The sequence below is a fragment of the Pocillopora damicornis genome, chromosome 3 (genome assembly GCF_964200805.1).
Source record: "Pocillopora damicornis chromosome 3, jaPocDami1.2, whole genome shotgun sequence".
Classification (NCBI taxonomy): domain Eukaryota; kingdom Metazoa; phylum Cnidaria; class Anthozoa; order Scleractinia; family Pocilloporidae; genus Pocillopora; species Pocillopora damicornis.
Window position 1 is genome coordinate 4,607,002 of NC_142672.1, and position 20,191 is coordinate 4,627,192.

The 20,191-nt window shown below is 39.7% G+C and overlaps 2 protein-coding genes across 3 annotated transcripts in view; one reads left to right on the forward strand and one right to left on the reverse strand.

The window, feature by feature from the left end:
• Positions 1-8,535, forward strand: LOC113665949 (ataxin-3). Of its 2 annotated transcripts, XM_027181691.2 has the most exons (10): positions 1-38; positions 138-186; positions 1,090-1,205; positions 2,637-2,767; positions 2,922-2,988; positions 4,073-4,160; positions 4,969-5,145; positions 5,339-5,393; positions 6,019-6,134; positions 6,999-7,511. In XM_027181691.2, exons 1-10 carry the CDS (start codon positions 15-17, stop codon positions 7,055-7,057), a joined length of 882 nt encoding a protein of 293 aa, XP_027037492.2. In that variant the 5' UTR covers positions 1-14; the 3' UTR covers positions 7,058-7,511. The 2 variants fall into 2 exon arrangements, with proteins under 2 accessions (XP_027037492.2, XP_089055905.1); XM_089199779.1 differs by lacking the exons at positions 1-38; positions 138-186 and adding an exon at positions 882-938 and having other exon boundaries at positions 6,999-8,535.
• Positions 8,413-20,191, reverse strand: part of LOC113665919 (protocadherin-like protein) — a 26,123-nt gene continuing 14,344 nt past the window's right edge. The window contains exons 9-18 of the mRNA XM_027181652.2: positions 17,608-19,843; positions 16,865-17,320; positions 16,408-16,580; positions 16,166-16,281; positions 14,112-14,395; positions 13,096-13,310; positions 12,377-12,619; positions 10,787-11,534; positions 10,161-10,373; positions 8,413-9,880 (exon numbers count right to left, since the gene is read on the reverse strand). Of these exons, the coding sequence (XP_027037453.2) occupies positions 9,216-9,880; positions 10,161-10,373; positions 10,787-11,534; positions 12,377-12,619; positions 13,096-13,310; positions 14,112-14,395; positions 16,166-16,281; positions 16,408-16,580; positions 16,865-17,320; positions 17,608-19,843 (5,349 nt within the window). The 3' untranslated portion in view covers positions 8,413-9,215. The remainder of the gene's footprint in view (positions 9,881-10,160; positions 10,374-10,786; positions 11,535-12,376; positions 12,620-13,095; positions 13,311-14,111; positions 14,396-16,165; positions 16,282-16,407; positions 16,581-16,864; positions 17,321-17,607; positions 19,844-20,191) is intronic.

The following is a 20,191-nucleotide window of genomic DNA, read 5'->3' on the forward strand; positions in this document are numbered from 1 at the left end:
GATTCGGTTTCAGTATGGATGCAATCTTTCACGAGAAGGTAAATGTTTTCCTGCAAATCTTGCCTTTTTGCCAGCCTTCAGGGTCTTAAATCCATAAGAAATTATCTTATTAATGTTACTATTGTTTTGCTTTGCAGCAAGAAGGTTCTCTTTGCGCCCAACACTGCCTCAATGCCTTATTACAAGGTACTGTACCAGCTAATGCAGACAGAGAACAGTGCGTCAAATGTTAAACTTATAATTTGTGATTGAGTTGTAAGGAAGATCCTTTGACGTTTATGTCAAGGATAACTTTTAATTCAAAGCCAAACATAACTAGTTTCTAATAAGCTGCAATTTGTGGTAAAGACATTGCACTGCTTGTTGGAATACCTTGGAATAATTTCATTTTTTTTTGACAGCTCGACTTTATTGTTATTGATCCATATGAAAACAATAGTTAAGTTAAGTTAGTTTAGGACACTCTTTTGGTCGTACATCTCTCTTCCAGGACTCTGAAAACTTCTAGAGGTGTAGTTTTTTAGGGATGTGATCTTTTCAGACAGCTGTTTGGGAGTTCACTGCTTTTTGATCGTGATCAAACTACTTCGCTTTACACTTAGCCTCTAGTGGCCTAGACCCTCCTTTGCTGTCTACCATAAAATTCTTATGAGATAAAATTTCCGCACAACCCCATACTATTGTAAAACAAATCTGTTTTCCCAAGGGCAATGTATTGTTTTTGTCATTGTTTTCTCTATCCAAGAACTGAATGCATAATGTAGGATGGGGCTGTGCAGAAACTTCACTTTCTTATTATGTTACTTCAAATAATTTATTATTGGATCAATAGGAATTCCCTGATTGATATTTTTCTTTACTCTCATCACTCTTCAGCTTAATATTGTATTAATACTGCAAGGAGAAATTCTGTATTAGTCATTTATAGGAGTCAAAGGGTAAGTGGGGAGTTCTCTACAATGAACAAGTATTCTAAATTGGAGAGTTGGCAGTGATTCATGTTGCTTTTAGGCATGGAAAGTGGGATAAGCTCATGCAATGAGGGGCCAATAGGCTTGAGAAATTAAACCAACCTAAACTTTTTCATAGGCCCTTACTTAAACCCAGTGGTTCTGGCGGATATAGCGACACAATTGGATGAGCTTGAGAGAGCAAGAATGGCAGAAGGAGATGTTACATCACAGGATTATCAAGAATTTATTAAGGTAACTGTTTTCATTTTTTGAAGGGAACTTATTACCATAAAGGGGATGAGTTGATCAGAAGACATTATCACAGTGAGAAGAGTGGGGATTTGGTACTGCTTTCGTCAGAAAATTCATGACCATAAGAGCTTCATATATGGTGCCTTTAAGAACAGTGCGTGCTTTTGCTATTGTATACACAAGCTATATATCATGCCTTGGTGGTAAATGGGAGCAAAAAAGGCCAACATTTGGTACTTATAAAAGGCTTTTTTCCCTCATATTAATTGGCAAAATCAATTCAACCATGCTGCCTTCTGTTCATAAAAAACTTCAGAAAGTGAAAGAGAAATATCTTACTTTCAGGGAAGGAGTTAGGAAAGCTACATGTAGAGTGAGGTATGCTGACAAATTCAATCAAGTGAAATAATTCAGAAAAATGCAGAGTGACCTATATTTTAGAAACCACTTGATAAATTTTTCATTCAGTATTTACCCAGTATTGTTGGTTGTAAAGTGAGAGTGGTAAGGGTTAAAAATGGATTTTAAAATGCAATCATTTTGATAATCAAAATTTACATTTCACTGTTAGTTCCAAGATTTTTACTATTACTATTGATCTTGTTTGTCTTGGCCAGGAATTATATTTCCTTCACTTTGTTAGAAAATGCAATGTCAGTACCTTTTTCAGTTTTAAAACCTAGTTACCCCAAATTTTCTTTTTTTTTTTTATCTTGATAGCCCTTGATAGTCATTGGTCAGGCAAATTAAATCCCTATTAGTAGGTACCAACCTTAAGCTGATATAACAAATCCAGAAAGACAAACTAAACAAAGCACAGGGGGTAAAGGAATATCTGTATTATAATACCCAATCATGAAAAGATGCAATTAAAAATTTCAGACAATCAACCAAGCACTATGTTATAAGCAACAACAGAACATTATATTCAACAATTATTCATCAAAACAGAGGTGGTTTGTGGGATATATCTATTAAGCCACAAAACATATGGGGGTATTGACTGTTTCCAGTATATATCAAAACTAGTAGAGGGCAGCAGTATCCATATCCCTCCAATAGGAGGGATTTATTTTGAGCTCCCCCTCTCTCCCTACCCTTTTGGAAATGTCATTTGGTATCTTATGTTGCCTAGGAAATTTCCAGTGGTCATTGAACGCTTTGATTCCCAAGATCTCATTAGTAATTCTCCTTACCGTGTGCTACACAATTCTTATGGTGTTTGCTTGGGGAATTTGGACTTGGATCAATTACTAATCCTTAAATTGATAACTATTCTTGTCACTTGTCAGCTTGATATTGTAAGGATAAATTCTGTCCTGGCCACTCATGGAAGTTAAAGGTCCCATGGGTGACGGGATATTTTCTGAAATTGTCTAACATAAGTTGAAATTCTGTGATTGTAATCCTTTTTTCTTGTTGTTTTTACAGCAACCTTCTTCAAATATGGATGACAGTGGATTCTTCTCCATTCAAGTTATATGCAATGCACTCAGAGTGTGGGGGTTAGAGCTGATACCATTTTTGAGTCCAGAGGCCAGAGAGGCACGAGAAAATCCTCAGTAAGCCTTGGTATACTATTAATTTAATAATTTTATAATATATACATAATTATTACTGAGTTTCTACAAAGCCACCACATGAATATTCCATTATTAAGTGACACATGATTAGAAAGAGTAACATATTCTTAATTGCTTTTTTCTTCTAAACTAGGTACCAGAAAGCTTTTATATGTAACTTACAACAACATTGGCTGACCATACGAAAAATTGGCCATCAGGTACTGGAAATATTAATTTTACTGTAATTGTTAAAAAAAAAATAGAAAAGCCTGATTTAAATGGCATTGTCTGTCAAAGAGGGATTCGTTAAGAGCTTGATTGAACTCATTCCACTGATACCATGAGACAAATGATCAAAAATGAGTAAATTTCTAAAATAAACCAAGGTGCTGTGTTGGTTGGGGGTATAACAAGACAACTTGAATTTATCAATTGGGTTAAAAAGAGTTTGTAAAGCTGACCTCAGTTGTTCAAAGGTTGGATAATGCTATCCACTGGATAAATCTCTCTCTGGTGGATAATGCCATGCATTTTGCAATCACTTATCCGTTGAATAGTGTTATCCGCCCTTTATAAAACTGGGCCCTGATGTTTTGAGTGTTAACCCTTTAACTCCCAAGATCTTACTCCAATCACTAGATCTTGTTAGTAATCCTCCACTTGCTCTGATGAAGGGCTAACACTTGAAATGTCAGCTTTTTTACTCTTTACAGTGACCAATTTGTTTTCAACTCAGTTGTTAATTCTAAATTACCTGCTATACTCTCCCACCGACACAGCACCACAGTTTCTTTAGAAACTTACCCCCTTAATTCTCCTTACTGTCTGCCATATAGTTCTTGTGATACTAGTTTGAAGAATTTGATATTGGATAAGGTAATAAACCCCTAATTGATATTTGTCTTTATTCTCATTACTTGTCTGCTTGATATTGTCTTGATACCATAAGGAGAAATTCTGTCTTGATCACTCGTGGGAGTGAAAGGGTTTAGCCCTGACAAAGGTCTAACTCTCAAAACATCATTTTTAGAAACTCTTTACGGTGGCCAATTTACATAGTCAACTCATTTGACAAAACCAAATATTATTATTATATTATAATATCTAACAAAGTTAGTATAGCAGTAAAATGTTGCAGGCTCATCTGCCTCTCCATTGGCTGCCACAAAGGAAAAACTAAATGAAGAAAAATATGAAGATAATGAATGTAAAAAAGCTAGTCTAGAGTTATGAATCTGGAGTAACCAACGTGGAAATTGAGAGAACCACATCAAATTAAAGTGTCCGTGTTTTTTGTTGCAGTGGTTTAATCTTAACTCTCTGTTGTCCAAACCAGCGCTGATAACTGAGACATATTTGTCACTATTTCTTACCCAATTACAGACAGAAGGTACTTGCGAGCAGAATTTTAAATCTTATTTTCACAGTGACTGTATCTACATTAATTTTGAGGTGTTTTAAATGCTGTGGCCAAGCAAACAAAAATATATACTAATTTTGCTCTTCCCTGTCAAATGACAATTTCTTTTTCATAGCTTGAAAATTATGCACTCAACTGTCAGAGTTGATTTACATGTAACTGTCCATTTTGAGTCCAGTATATTAGCTTTCAAACAGATTATGAGAACAGACAAGCTTATCAGTTAGAGGGTATTAGTTGTGCCTCCCCTACTCGAAGAGGCACACAAAGTGATGATATCTGGGCACATTGGTCAGCTTAGCCATCATAGAATACAATGCCAAATTATCTTGTCTAGTTTACAAGGAATTCAAAGGCACTTAGAAAGGAGAAATACTAATTGGATCTTTGAAGTAAAAGTAAATAGAGGGGCAAATAATGTGGGTTTAAGTGATTTGGCACAATGTAATTTCTATCATTTTAGCTTCAATAATTTGCTCCTAAATTCTCATCAAATACTTTACATTATGTTATTATTGTAAAGAGAGGTGTGACAGTGATCACCTCTTGGAGTGAAAGAGTCATTAGTGTCTTATTCAAGACCTTGCCCTCTGCTTCTTATGTTGATAGACTGAGAATTTTGTAATATTTAAGTAGCTCAGAGTCCTTGACCCACTGTGTGGTATATGTAGACTTTAAAAAGAGCTGCAAAGAATGATTTGAAATTAAAAATCTCCAATTCAAGACATTATCAGTTCAAACACACGGACATTACCACCCATGATTTCTTGCCTCTTAGGTTATTCAATATTTGTTGTGAGAGGAAATTTACCAGAGAGTGAAGCAGATCAACTTTTGAAGCTTTGTCCAGCTGAATCACAGAAGAAACCTTTTAAAACGTCTGCACACAAATTGGTGAACAAAACAGATCTAACAGCTGCACTTCAACAGGCCGGTGGTGTTGTAGGAGGTGATGGTATGTTTAAGCTTTAAAAATTAAATCTGTCACTTACCTGAGCATTCTTGTTATCTCAAACTTATGTTTGGATGCGACTACATTATTTCATGACTTTGGCAGATTTATGTTTCACTGTAACTGAACAATATTTATATTTAGTTCTAGAGATGAGCTGTGTATTATACAGCAATGTATCTTATTTTGTCATCAGATAAACCAGTTGACATGGACGCAGTTCGGAGAAAACGAGAATTGTATTTTCAAAGGTAAGTTAACTTTAAAACAATGGGTGACCTTTTTGGTTTGGAGTCACCACTGTGATTGGAAACTCACTTCAACCTCTCTCTTGTATTTTTTCTCCATGCAGTTGATTCTATTCAAAAAGAATTGTTGAGGGAATGACAATAAGTGTTTTAAAGAAGGAGCCCAGTATGGCAGAATTCTAGATTCCACTTAAGATACTTCTTTTATCATTTTGCAATTGGACAGGAAAAACCCAAAGGATCAGCTTGCTATGTTTAAGCATGCGATCAATGCTCTTTAAGTGATCGAGACTTTTCAGCTTCACTGAGGAACAAAATTAATATTATAATATGTACTAATATGACTTGTTTACATCTTTTATGTGTGCATACTGCTATTCTGTGTGCAGGTTTTGTTTATCTAGAGTGTGATTTACTGTGGGACTAAAAATCTAGTTGATTGAACAAACCTTTGAGTGGTGAAGTTTGTGGTTGGGTCTTTTCTTTTCATGTAATATTACAAGTTACACCTGGCACTGATTAATGTCTTAAGGAATATATTCTGAATTGTTAATGTGCTAATTGGAAGTTTGTTGGATTGGAACCCTAGCTGAAGTTGACCTGATTTTTTTTTTTTTTTCTTTTTTAGACAAAACCACCCCCAAGCCAACAATCCAAATACAGAACAAACCTCAGAGACAGCAGATACATCTCAAGAAACTGTAACAACACCTGGTCCACCAGCTGATCAAGAAGAATCGTCAGGTACAGAATAAGATGGGTTCTCACTGACATGTAAAGTATTTGGTTTGGTTCATAAGGTGGGATATATTAGACAACATGAGAGGTGAAAATGCTGTTAGACTGTTCACAATGTGAGCTTTTACCTTCTCCCTCAACTTAAGCATGAGAAAATTTTTGTGACACTTAAAACACTAAGTGACCAGCAGCTAATTTCTCTCAACGATAATACTCTTGAATCGTTCATTAAGATCATAAGGATAAAGGAGGTCACCTCCCTATGAAGCTTTACTTGTTAAACAAATTTTCCTTGTCAGTACCAAAGGAAATGTATTAAGAGACAAGTATAAAGATTATGAATACTGATGTTAGGTTGTAAAGGGATAAAGGTGTGGAAGTGTGACAAAAGAGGATTAAATAATTTTTGGGCTCGGAAACCCCCTCCCTTCCTCCCTCATGTTAAGATGGCTCTCTTGCTTGTGTCCAGTTTCTTGTGAATTCTCAAGATTCTGGAAGCAGACAACAAGAAGATGCCATTTTGTTGTTTGCTATTGTCATAAACATCATGCTTAACCTGTCAATTGACTGCCTATCTCCTCTGACAGAGGGCTAATGCTCAAAACATCAGCTTTAGAAACTTACTACAGTGGTCAATGTACCTTATCAACTCATGTAGTTGTTAAACCAAGTTATCTTTTAATATCCCTCCCCCTCCCCCCCCCTCCAATGCAGCACTGTAACCCCCCCCCCCCTCATTAATTTAATGATTGGTAGTTTATTTACTCCAGTGGAGGGATGTGATTTTGTTACCTTGCACAATTATAACTGTGCAAGACATATTTGGTGCTCCCTTAGTAAAAGTTTTTTGATTCTTTTTACTTATTTCAGAATTATCAGAGGAGGAAATGCTTCAAATTGCTCTCAAGTTATCTCTTGAAATTACATAGTGAGGAGTTTTTCTTGGAATCTGTCTCTTTTTTGTTTCTTTATAGTAGTAACTGAAGGAATAAGGAGTGAATGTATGTTAAAAAAAAAAAGATAGCCAAGTTTTCAAATTTGTACAAAATAACATTACATAAAGAACTTCTTTAGACTTAGGGCCAATTTGATTGGAATTTCACATCCCCACATACTTAACACCTTGGGAGAGGAGGTTTCTCAGAGAAACAATTTCTTACCTTAAAATTTCACTGGAAACTGTTTTAATTTCATCATGGAGAGTACTGCAATATTTTATTAAGTAAAAGGTCTCAGGATACACCTCACAACCTACGAACATGGTCAAATCTTTGAACAGAAAATCCCTTATTCCCCTTCATTAGTTCACACAAGAGGCTTGTCAATCCTCTCTGAGTTCACCCCAAAGGGATTTTTACAAATAAAGGCATGTATATTGGGAAATACAACAGTTCTTCCTTTATGGTCAATTTTTATCCCATCAGCAAAGAAACTGCTTGAATTGTGCTCCTTCTACCGTTTTGTTTGAATCTTCTCCAAAATAATTAGGAACAAAATGAGGTTGGTTCTGGTAATATTCTTTCAACCAAAGCATTCAATCAATAAGAATCGTGTCCTATTATACAGACAGGCAGACAGAAAGTGAACATTGTCCATATGTCCCAACCAAATCTCGTATGACCGCTCTCGGTGAAACCGCCTCACGCTCAAATAGTGCAGAGGACAGGTAGAGGACAGGCAGAGGACAGTAGAGAATCTAACATTGACTGCGTGGAATAGGGAGTCCTACGGAGCCCAGTTAGTGCCACCTCATATTTCTCATCAAGCTTATTTTTCACCACCTCAGTTTTTTCCCAGCACGACTTCAACTGTTCGGCACTACTTCAACGGTCGTGCACGATTACAACTTCCCTGCACAACTTCAACTATTCGGCACGACTTCAGTTTTCCAGCGCGATTTCAACTATCTGGCACGAATTAAACATCAGGCACAACTTCAACTCTCTGCGCAACTTCAACTTTCCGGCATGACTACAATTTTCCGGCACGACTTCAATTTTCCGGCACGACTTCAACTTTTCTGAACGACTTAACTTTCCGTGGCGGAAAGTTGAAGTTGTGCCGGGAAAAAACTGAGGTGGTGAAACAAAAGTTGATGAGTACTACAAGATAGTACTAACTGGGCTCCGTAGAATCCCCAGAGGGTTAGGTTTATCGCGAGAGGCCATTTCAAGGGCTTCTCAAAAGGTTCAAAATAATGTTTTTCATTCCAAACTAATTTTAAACGCGAAATACTCAGTACAGAGGGAAAAAAGAAGAAGAAATAGACAACCATAATTTTCCATTTTTTTCCTACAAACACATAATTTATTGACTTCTATCTAACAAGTTATTGCACTATCACCATCTTTATCTGACAAAAATAAAGAAATTAAATAACTCGAAGAAATCTTAAAATGATACTTTACACCAGGTGTACACTTTTAGTTCAATATTAGACGCGAATATTTAGCTAGTCATGAGACTACGTTCCCTTCCCTTGAGAAGTTTCTAAACTTTTCCAATTGTACACACGGAAGAGAGGGCATAACACTATTGAGGTAACACTATTGAAAACGGACCTCTGCAATAGACTTATGTGTTCTTACCGGCGCGAGTAGCCCCTCACTTCAAAGGTAAAGGAGGGATTATTGTGCTAAAACAAAGAAAGTTCATTTCCCAATTTACGGCAACGTTACTTAAATTCGTCTTTTGCACCGAAAACCTTCAGACATAAATGTTAACTATTACACGGTAATGACAAAAAAACTTCTTTGTCAGAGTTAAATTTTCCCTCTGATACAGAACCTTTTTTCTAAACAGACCTTTGCTAATTTAAATTAACAGCGAGTACCTCGCTTGTGTCCAAGTATGTCCGATAAGAGTTACACATATACCAACACACACATTAAAAGCGCTCTCGTCTCATCGAGAATTTCTCGTTTAACTTGCGTATTCGAAGAGTTCTTCACAAAATGAGGTCATGGACGTTCCAAGTCAAAAATATGAGATGGTTAGACGAGCTTGAACAAGGCAGAGTAACAAAGTGCCTAAACCTATTGATTTAATCTTTAAAAAATCAGCTTATGTACAAAACGGCGGCATGGATTAATCGTCTTCGTTGAAAATACGGTTAAGGTTATCGAATTTCTTGCCCCATTCTTGCAAGAAAGCAAATTCTTGCTCCTCCTCCTCATCCGGCTCTTCGTCGCTATCTCCAAGCTCACTGAGGTCGTCGACGTCTGAATCATCTCCTTCGTACCGATAAATGTGTAACTCGTCAATGGATAAGATGTATTCGCCGTCCGCTTCGTGAACGCGCGTATCGATGAACTGTTTCACGTCAATGCTTTCAGGATGTACTACGCGACGCTTAGTCATGGTTGTAACCCCGTGCCGTAAACCAGCACCAGGCATCGCTCCTTGTAGAAGGGGTTTATTTTCTGCAACGGTGAACTCTTCTTCGCCAATACCCCCAGCATCCTTGAACTTGCCACTTCCTGCGCCACCTGTACCAGCTATGCCGTTTTCAACATAAGTGTACTTCATAAGAGTAGTGATATCATAACCGAAGTTATCTTCCTCGCCGGCGCCTTCGTCGTGGTACGGTCGAATGTTGTCGTGAACATGCCCATCTTCAACCACAGCCACCACAGCAGGCACTGGTCGCCTTTTCAGTAATACGGCGCCGACAATTGCTAAAATGGCCAGCAAAACGACCAGGACAACTGCGATAACTGCAGGATTCGCCCACCTGCTTCCTGGACGTGTGCCTGAATAGAGAGCGAGAGCATATTAATTTTACTTGCTTCTCTGGAAAATCTAAGCCCTGAGGTCAACCCCCCCTGAGACAGGCGTTAACAGGGCCAACACCAAGAGTCCGTGTTAGAAATATGTCCGTCTGATGAAGAGTTCGATGCACAAAGAAGACAGAAAAATTTGAAAAGCGGGAAAAATAGAAGTGTTCCACCCATATATTAGAATTTTCACGCTAAAATTAGAATGCAGAAATACTGATAATGTTACTATAGGATAAACCAGTATTTGCCATACCTGGATTAGGGCTGGTAACAACAGTCTCGCATCGTGGTCCAGTCCAACCAGGCGGGCACATACAATAAGGAGGTACAGCATCCACACATGTTCCGCCGTGCAAACAGAAACCTGAAGAACACGGACAACCGAATTCCACATTCTGGCGCCGTGCCTCTATACTGTTATCGTTGTCCAAATCTACGCCATTGTAATTGTTTGACGCCGTACATCCTAAGAAAAATGTGTTAATAATATAAGTATGGAAAGGAACCAGGCATCAGGTAGAGATGTTCCTATCAGTCCACTTGGACGCAAAATAAGAATCTGGCCAAATTTGAGCTAACTTGAACCAAAAACCCTGATCAAGAGATAATTTATAGTGGGACCAAATGCTTGCTTTGAGCAATTATTTTCGGCGGGAAAAGCCTCCAAAATAGTTCCATTTCTAATTGGTTGTGCTTGCTAGCACAACCAATTAGAACACAATATTTGGTTCATCTTGCAAACTCAGAGACATCGTTGGCTGCGTGGATTGGCAGGAGACGCATTCTTTTTAATCATAGACGTGATTCTTAATCGACAAAGACCATCTATAAATATAACGGTGCTTTTAAGAGCCACTTATGTAAGAACCTTGAACTCACCTCCGAAATCTCCTATAACTTCAACTACCTTAGCACCATCAGTGGTTGCCCCCAGAAGTGTCCATCCACTAAGGGTGGTGCCATACGCATTGATTTGTCCATATGCATTAGCAGAGCTAGCACCTCCTAATACCGTGGCTCCAGTGACGTATTGTCCACCAATACCACGACCTACACTACCACCACCACCAACAACACCAACCTCACCAGTTATAACACCACCTCCACCAGAAGACCCACCCCCACCAGAAGAACCACCTCCACCAGATGACCCACCTCCACCAGAAGAACCACCTCCACCAGATGACCCACCTCCACCAGAAGACCCAACTGCACTACCGCCTGTGGTTGAACTAATCACGACAGAGCTTCCACTTGGGTTGTAATTCGTTGATATGACTCTAACATTAATCTTGCCCCCACTTTTCACGCCGATGGGCGTGTATGACTTATAGGAGTAAGTCCTTATAGATGTTCTCGTACTTGTTGTTGCAGTACGTCCCACAAATATACGGCCGGACGAACCCACTAGAGCTCGCATTCCAAGTGGGGAATACAATTTCATGAACGAACTTGAGGAGTACACCTCTCCTCTAAGACCAACAGTTATCATGGTGCCCATGAGCTCGGCATCCGAGGAACTGTATCCTGATAATCCACTTCCTATTCCGCTTGAGATGATGTTGCCGTCGGCAGTGCGCAAGATGGCGTTACCGCCACTGTTAACAAACGCTTCTACGACTCGTACCTGGAAAAAATGTTATGCAATGCTTAATTCCTGGTTAAAAAAATAGCTATTAAGTTAGATAACGTGTATATCGGCTGTGCTAATTTAGTTCAAGTTATTACGGTAAAAAACACATATTAGAACAGTATGCCTTTAATTTATCCCCACTATCATATTACTGCGTCCCTCAGTCCCTCCTCCAAATCAAAGGATCAAGGACAGGACTCCAGAAAACGGTTAAAAGATAGTCTATCATGCTAGCAGAGAAAATTACTTTGTTCGAATCTTTATTACTTTATTACTAAATTACTTTGTTCGAACACTTTTCTGCTGGAGTGAAGTATTTGAGCAATTTGTCTGTGCTCGCAATTTTTCTTTCCACGGTCTTCTTCGGCAAGATTGATTTTTTTGGCTTTAGTCGATTATCCTATTAACGCAGTTCGGTGAACATAATTTTCTCTCCCGGGTAAGGTTTTTGAGTAGTTACCGAACAGTTATGACAAAATTCGAGGTAAAGTTAAACTGTCGAGGAATCCTTTACTATTTGCTGTGTCTTTTTCTTCACCGCGTTAATCATTTCACCCCCTAGATCCGAACGTCAATTCTTCTTATCGTGTTCCACACATTCTAAAAGATTTATATCCAGGAAATTGGTATCAAATCAAACTACATCATCGATGTCAGTATCTCAGCAACTGCGCGTCTAACCCTCCCTCAACAGTCAAATGATGACAAGATCGGATTAATAATGGGCTTGGAAGGGATAGGTACGCAGTTGCTGAGATATTGACATCGATCCGAAATAACTCATCGGTAGCTCCTGGGAGTGAAATGGTCAAGATTAAGAGACGGACTTTCCCTACCTCAGTAACGTTAGGCAAGCCACCAGTAAAGAAGCTTCCTCCTCCCATGTTGAGCAGTTTGTGTATACCACGCGTTGTCCCCTCCACTTTACCATCGTAATCGATCTGAAGCCTTGCTCGGTTACCTACTCTCTTGACTACAATTGTGTGGTATTTATCATCTGTTATGTTCAGTTGGGGAATACTGAGGATCTTCATACGGTCACCAAGCCGGAAGACGTAACGTAACACGTGATTCTTTACCTGTAATATATTAAGGTAACAATGTTAGTCACAGACTAACGTGTCTAATTATAAAACGTTTCACAAAAGGAATGAATGGATGAAATAGAAATGTCGACCATTTCCCAGACTTAACACCAGTTTTACGGGAACAAGTGTTGGTGATTCGAAGTACCTTGAATTGTTGAAAGGAACTATATCTTCGATTTTTCTACCTGAGCTGCATAACAGTGTAATATTTCAGTTCAACATTGCATACAAAACACTCCAAATAAAGATATTACAATGCATTTTATAAAATTGCAGTAGAGAATGCCTTGCTTCCCAAAGAGCTGAAACAATAATAAATTCAAACAGAAAGCTTACTCTTACCCTCTGACTACTACTAAGGTAATTTTTATTGGACTAAAATTAGTGCATTTTTACAGCGTTGTATTTTGCAACCCGCAAGTTTTCATGAGACACAGTAACTTCTTGAACAATAACAAAGCTCTTACATCAATCCTGTTGAATTCTGTTCCCAGGCTATTGGAAGCCAAGAAGACAACCACATTGGAAGAATTGGGAGAGATCCTAACTTGAAGGGCAATGTTAGTGTAGAATTCGTTTGTCATGGAAACTGGCGGGGGAACAAGTTCGCGGCGTTTTCTTTTGGTTTGCCTCATTCGGTACTGGGTGAAGCTGTTGGGTTTATACCAGTTTGCATTCGTTCCTTGTAAAAAAAAAAAACAAACAAAACAAAAACAAAAAAGAGATTAACTTACAAGCATAGGTAGGGCTTAAACAAGGGCGCCAGAAGACAAAAATCGACTGATGTGATGTTAATCAAAAGTAAAGTCGGTAGTCCTCAGAATTTAGTTCAGTTTGCATTTTTATCTAAAAAAGCAGAATTCGATGTTCAGTGCTACCGAACCCATTTCGCAGCTATCACCGCCGTCAACGGTCTAAAAGTTTTTGTTTCATTTCGAGCAACATTTGCCTTTCCAGCGGTAGAATAACTTCGTGTAACTACAGAATAAAAGACATCACCTTGCAGTCAAGAAAGAGAAAACTGTTTCCACCAAGTCAAATGCTTTGAAAGCACAATATATTGGCACCCGCCTGCCTCAGTATTTCTGTTAACATTTCCGTTACGTTACGTTACCAATACGTCAGCATTCTCCGACATGCGCGTTAATTCGTTAGTTCGTAAAAACAACGCGGTGCGTTTCAGAGCCGAAAGGCGCACGTTTAGTTATATTTTGTAGTTTTTTCTCTTCCCTCCCCCCCCCCCCCTCTCCTGTTATTTACCGATTATGTATGTTTTCGGTTTTGAAAGTAACGTGAAACACTACTACAAGCAACAAAGGTCTGCCGCCCCCTGTTTTACAAGCGATTCGCACCGGCGCAAGTACACACAGCAAAGTTTTCCAGAGCATCGGAGAGCTAAGCGTGGCGAAAGGTGAATCGATAACTCCTCTCGTGTAAAAACTGCTATTTCTTACTAACTCTAATCTAACACAACATATCTTACTTGAGTTACAGTTGGGCCCGCTGTAGCCCAGGTCGCACACACAAATACTGTTGGTCCACAAAGGCTCGCAATATCCATGATCGTTACAATCCGGACACAGATTGTTTTCAAGCTTACATCCCAATTCTGTGTTCCTTTCCTTAAGAGGATTCAGTAAATCGTACATTACGTCGTTGTCTTTTATATTCCTTATGCAGCCTTTAAACCCAGCGTAGTTGATCTTTGCATTTTCGAGCGCGTTCTCTACTCCACCAATTTGAAGTGGGCCAAATCCATTAAGGTACCTTTAATATAGAGCAAGAAATTAGTAAGTTAAAATTACTCAAGATTCCAGTGGAGTACTCAGCGTTTATAAGCGTTGGGATTGGAACGCCCGAAGGAGACAAACGAGACGAATTGTGTTCACCCTGGCCTAAGGTTAGGTACTAAGTAACACGGCTAAGCCCTCGGTACAAGTGGTCTACATTACATGGATCGAATTCTTTGAAGAAGCACTTAGGGAGGAACCGAAAGTGGATACATTTCCAAAGAGTGACGGCTCGCAACTTAAATCAGAGCTTGCCGACAAGCTCGGTAAATTTCGGTTATCAATTAGATCAATCACAGATATCTGGCAAGGATGGTGAGGAATACTGTATCACTATTCACCGTCAATTTTCATTTCCTTATGATCTCCAGAGATATGATATTCTCCTTGATCGAATTAATTGATTTGTCTGGTCGATCAACATCGAGTTATGAGAAGCGCTCTTGATTTTAGTTATTAAACGTTTACTAAGTGAGGAAATGACTGAGAGGTTTTAGAACGCTTATTGCCATATATGAGGTAATAAAAACATCATTGCAGAAACGTTGTCGGGGAAGACAGTAGGGGACTTCGGTAAACTACGATGGCGACGGCAATGTGGCCAAACAAAACATCATTGGGGATGTGGTGTCATAAGAGACGGTTAACACATCAAGTCATTCGCTAAATCCTAACTAAAAACATAAATAAATGTTATTAATCGACTTTTTCCTTGGCGTTGCCGTCCTGACTGCTGCAGTAAATTCCCTAAAACACGTTCACATAAAGTTTATTTCTCTGCCAGAGTAATAAACATTATATGATAGTGTTTCTGAAGGGAATAAATCTACACTGCCTTGCCTTGTTGTCAGAAATCTATCGTGCTCCGTAAGAAATTTTGTTTTATTTAAGATTCATCTTCCACTAAAGCATTTCCTCCTGACTCCCAGTAAACACTTCGGTGGCATCGTTCCTGGTTCAAACTTCGTCGGAAATAACATTTTTATAATGAGGATACCTTCGCATTCATTTAAAAACATTTACCCTTTAACCCCTAAGAGTGACTAGCATCTAATTTCTCCTTACAATATCACCACTGAATGACACATTAATGTCATGAGAATAAAAGAAATGATCACCAACTAAAGAAACTCTTGATTGTTGGACAAATTCTCCTTATCAGCACCTTAGTAAATGTACTGTAAGTGCGTGACTTTCGAACTTGCGTGACGTTTGCGTTACAGTTGGCCTTTGTGCCATTTGATTCCTTTAAATAGTTTTTCTCTCCCGCTTTCATTAATCGCCTGTTCATGTTCGGAGTGCATACAAAGTTAATTTTTAAAGTGTGATTTCAAGCCACCGGCGTATAGGGACTGATATGTAAGTTGTTTTCGCTTTTTTGTTGTTTATCTCGTTTCGAGCAAGCTCTTTCGTCCTTATTTGTATGTATATTTTGTGTTTAGCCAGCATTTGGTTCATTTATTAGTTCCTTTATTATGTTAGATTCATTTACGCTGTTAAGTCGCCACGTGTTTAATTGAATACAATCTATTATATAAGTCCCTTTTTTAATTCGTTTACAGTTTACGAGATTGATTAAAGTTATGTCCCTGTAATATATTCCCTGGATTTGGTTGGCATTTTTCTCCGGTCACGATTTTCTTGGTATTTCATCGAGCCTTGATGTTCGTTTGCCGCAACATGTACGGAGAACAGTATGGAGAATATGAATACTGATGTTAGGGTGTAAAAGAGTTAAACTACTTACACATTGGAGCCCCACACTTCGCCCTCAATCTCACACGACGCTCTGTTCTCTACAACTTGTCCATCATCTTCCACAACCTGAGCTTTAGAGCACAGATCAATCCTCACAGTCACTTTCTGCGGGGGGGGAGAGGAAACAGATCGGAAAAGTAATTAATTTATTGCAAACGAGCAATAACAAAACAGGTCTACCTTACACTCCGAAATAGTAGATAATTTAGTGGCGAACAATAATTTTTTCACCTTAAGCTCTCGAATAACCTCCACCGTGTGCCATTGCTTATCGTCCAGCCGATCTCCTCGGTTCATGTACAGCTCTAACGGAGCGTTCGGATGAGGGCCAAGAGTGAGCACAAGCTTTATGTATCCTTCAACCATCATCACGGCCATCACGTCTGGTAAACCATTGTTGGAATCTGAGTGAAAAAACAAAACGAAAATCGGTCGTACTACTACTGTCACTTAAGAAAATGTTACAGGCTCAAGCGAGCATAATATCTAGCTGTTATATCATAAGCATTAAATAAAGCCAAATGCGATTACTTCATTTACTATTTGGTATGATTGACAATGACATCACACCAAACCCCATCCAAATGCCAAATGGTCTCATTTACTAAAAAAACTCGAAGCCGCTACGATCTAGAAATTCGTTGCCATTTTTAAATAGGAATTCCGAGAACAAACTTGCACAAGTTACCTTTAAAAACAGGGCCTTGGTAGAGAAGCAGCCCATTTGCCGTTTCGGTCATGAACTGTAGCGAGACAATGCTGCGTTCATAAGCGGCCAGCTTCTCCAGCCAGAGATACGAATTGCCTTTAAATGTCCTGGTGGTGCTTTGACATTCCGGTCCTCGATATTCTCGACTACACTCACAGATAATTCCCTTTGGAACGGCATTATGACATGTTCCTCCGTGAAGGCAGGGCGTGCCCGTGGTGCAGTTGATTTCCGGTAAGATGATAGATGTGTACTCTGCTTGAAGATTGACGTTCATAGCCACCACTGTCAAAGAGCTCGCAGGAGCAGGAATTTTACCGTAATCACCGCTCACTACGGTGAAAGCTGAAGACGCTTTAACAACGTTACTACATGTCCCAACTCTTTGCTGTTCGTATGCACATGCATCGATACCAATGCTTCCGATCTCTAGTCCTGTACATCGGAAAAAAGACATGAAATAAGGAATAAAGACACACTAATACGGGGTTTATAGGCGTGCGTTTCACAAGTGTTCAGCAAGGCACACGAATACAACAGCAAATTTACACTTTCACAACAAGCGAAGGGTATCTATGGCCTCAAATGAACACATAACACTCTCCTTAAGGTTCGTCTCTTTACAAATCTCGCTTGTCTTTAGTGGATATGTTTAAGGGGTTGAGACTCTTGTCAGTCAGAAGACGCGAATTCTTGGCCTATTCTTACTGAATTCAACTCACCTAGCTCCTCAAGTGTCTCTTTCCCTTGTATTAGCCGCCTTACAACATCCAGGCGATCCAAAAACCCACTACCAGACGACTTCACAGCAAGGTAAATCTCCACTCCAAACAGATCCAAGAGAGGAACACGATTGACAGGAGCCTTCTGGATACTGAAGATTAAAATTTGGTCTGTTTCGCCACCAGCCAGAATTTTCGCCAGCGCCAATCGAACTTCGGAGTAGTAGTCACCCACAAAAAGTGACGTTTTCCTTATCTTTAATATCTGTATGGCCACGCTTTGTTGGATCGCTGCACTTGTTACACTTTGTACTATGACTGTTACCCCAGAGGTTACAGTCTTCGGGAAATTACCAGGTCGTTGCTTTTGTTCTTCGACTTCGACACTGAATGTATACGTACCCATTGGTATATTAGCCTTGGCTGTGATATCACCAGTTGCTGAGTTGAGGGTGAAGAAGTTCTGGTTGTCCATGCTGTACTTATTCTGGTCGCCCTTGTAATCGTCGTCTTTGTAATAAGCCTTACCAATAATTCCACCGGCAAACCTGCCGTTGTACGCGTTCACAATGATGGTCAGCTTTCCGTCGAACGGTTCGTGTATATTATCTTCATCTTCAACTTCAATGTACGCAAAAGTTTTGTTCTCCTTCCTTGGAACTCCACTGTCAACTACCTTCACTTCAACTTCCCACCGCTGCTTTACTTTCCTGTTGAATTCTCCGAAAGCAGCCATATCGGCCGTCTTATCTGTGGCTTTTGTTAGTTTGAAACGACTGTTGAGGTTCGAATCCACAAGGGAGAATGTAAACGGAGGACCGTTGCTCGCTTCATCGGGATCGTATGCCTCAAGAGTCAAGACAGGTTGTCCTTGGCTGGGATTTATGCCCGCCTTGACAGTACCCTCATAAAATCGGGGCTTGAACCAAGGGCCGTTGTCATTAAAATCGGTTACAATAAGATGCACCACTGCGATACCCTCCAACCCTCCAGAGTCAGTAGCTGTCACGGTCAAATTGTACCGAGGAACAGTTTCTCGATCTAACTGCAGTAGCGTGTAAATTTCTCCAATACTACTATTTTTAGCGTTGGACCTGATAGCAAACATATTCGCGTCATCACCGTCCGTGATAGAGAACTGGAACTGCGCGTTGGTGCCGGTATCTTTGTCAACCGCTGTCACCAGTAAAACAGTGTCACCCGGTTTTACACTCTCCGATACTTTCTTGTCGTACTCAGCAGGCACAAATATTGGAGGATTGTCATTGGCATCGATCACGTTAATGTAAACCAATGCTGGTTTAGGGGCACTCCTAGGTGGATTTCCGCGGTCACTAACTGTAACTGTCAGGTTGTAGGCTTTCTTCCCCTTGTCGAAGTCGAGAAGCCCAGACACGAGGATGCGACCATTCCTTGGGTCGATGTAAAACTCGTAAGGGTCATTGCCTGCTTTAATTGTATACTCTAATTCAGCGTTGGGACCAACGTCTTTATCGGTAGCAACCACCTTGGTAACAAAATACCCGGGAAAGGCATCTTCTGGAACATTTGCTTTGTAAATTAAGGGATTAAACTCTGGACTCTTATCATTTCCATCAGAAACTTTGATTGTAGCAGTAACAGTACCAGACAAAGGTGGGTTACCACCGGCCTGCCTGTTCGTAGCTTTCACTCGTATAGTAAATTCGTTTTCGGGGCCCTCCCTTTCCAGAGTTTCCAGGGTGGTGACAAGCCCGGTGTCTTTATCAATCTTAAACTTGCCCCCAGCATCGTCCTCTAGTTCATAATGTATTGCTGCGTTTACACCAGTGTCTAAATCAACTGCTTGAAGAACCATCACACTGGTACCTGGATTTTTATTTTCTTCCACATAGCCGACATAAGGAGGGTTTGGAAAGTACGGGGCATTGTCATTGATGTCAGTTAGGTTGACTCGTACCAGGGCCTCTCCTCTATGTTTCCCATCATAAGCGAAGACGTAAAAGCTAACAATTGGGTCTTTTTCGCGATCAAGCTTCTCATTGGCGGTGGTAATCTGGCCAGTTTCAGAGTTGATTGAGAAATACCTCTGTCCTGTCTTGTCAATCGAGTAAGCCAATGGATCCTGAATTTTGGGGCTGTCCAAGTCCGTTGCAGAAACCTGTACCACCTTTTCACCAGCCTTAATTTCCTCTTTGATCGTTGCTTCATAGATCAGCGTAGTAAACTCTGGGACGTTGTCGTTTGTGTCAATAACCTGCCAAAACAAAGATAACCACATCCGTTAAGAATCCAAGCGTTGATAACTTAACTAACCCATCAGCTTCGGATAATGTGGAGCACCTTAACCGGCTAAGTATCTATGTAAACGTGATACGAGTCCTTTAACGCAAAAGTTCAATAAAAATCCTGCTGCATTTCATTAAATATGAGAAATACTCTTCAGCATTGAAACGTGACTGGCGAGAAAATAGAGAACCTATAGGCTTGCTACGCCCATAACATGCAAAGGTCAAGGGACATCACGAGCTTTGGTTGCAAACAGCTTGGGAACAACCCTTCCAAAACTCTATGCCATCACGTGTTGCGGTTATTACCTAACCCT

Excerpts from the sequence above, each read along its gene's own strand:
- LOC113665949 (XM_027181691.2), top strand. The coding sequence starts at position 15 with ATGGATGCAATCTTTCACGAGAAG. Across the intron at positions 39-137 it reads ATGCAATCTTTCACGAGAAG|CAAGAAGGTTCTCTTTGCGC; the intron begins GTAAATGTTTTC and ends TTTGCTTTGCAG. Across the intron at positions 4,161-4,968 it reads TACCCAATTACAGACAGAAG|GTTATTCAATATTTGTTGTG; the intron begins GTACTTGCGAGC and ends CTTGCCTCTTAG.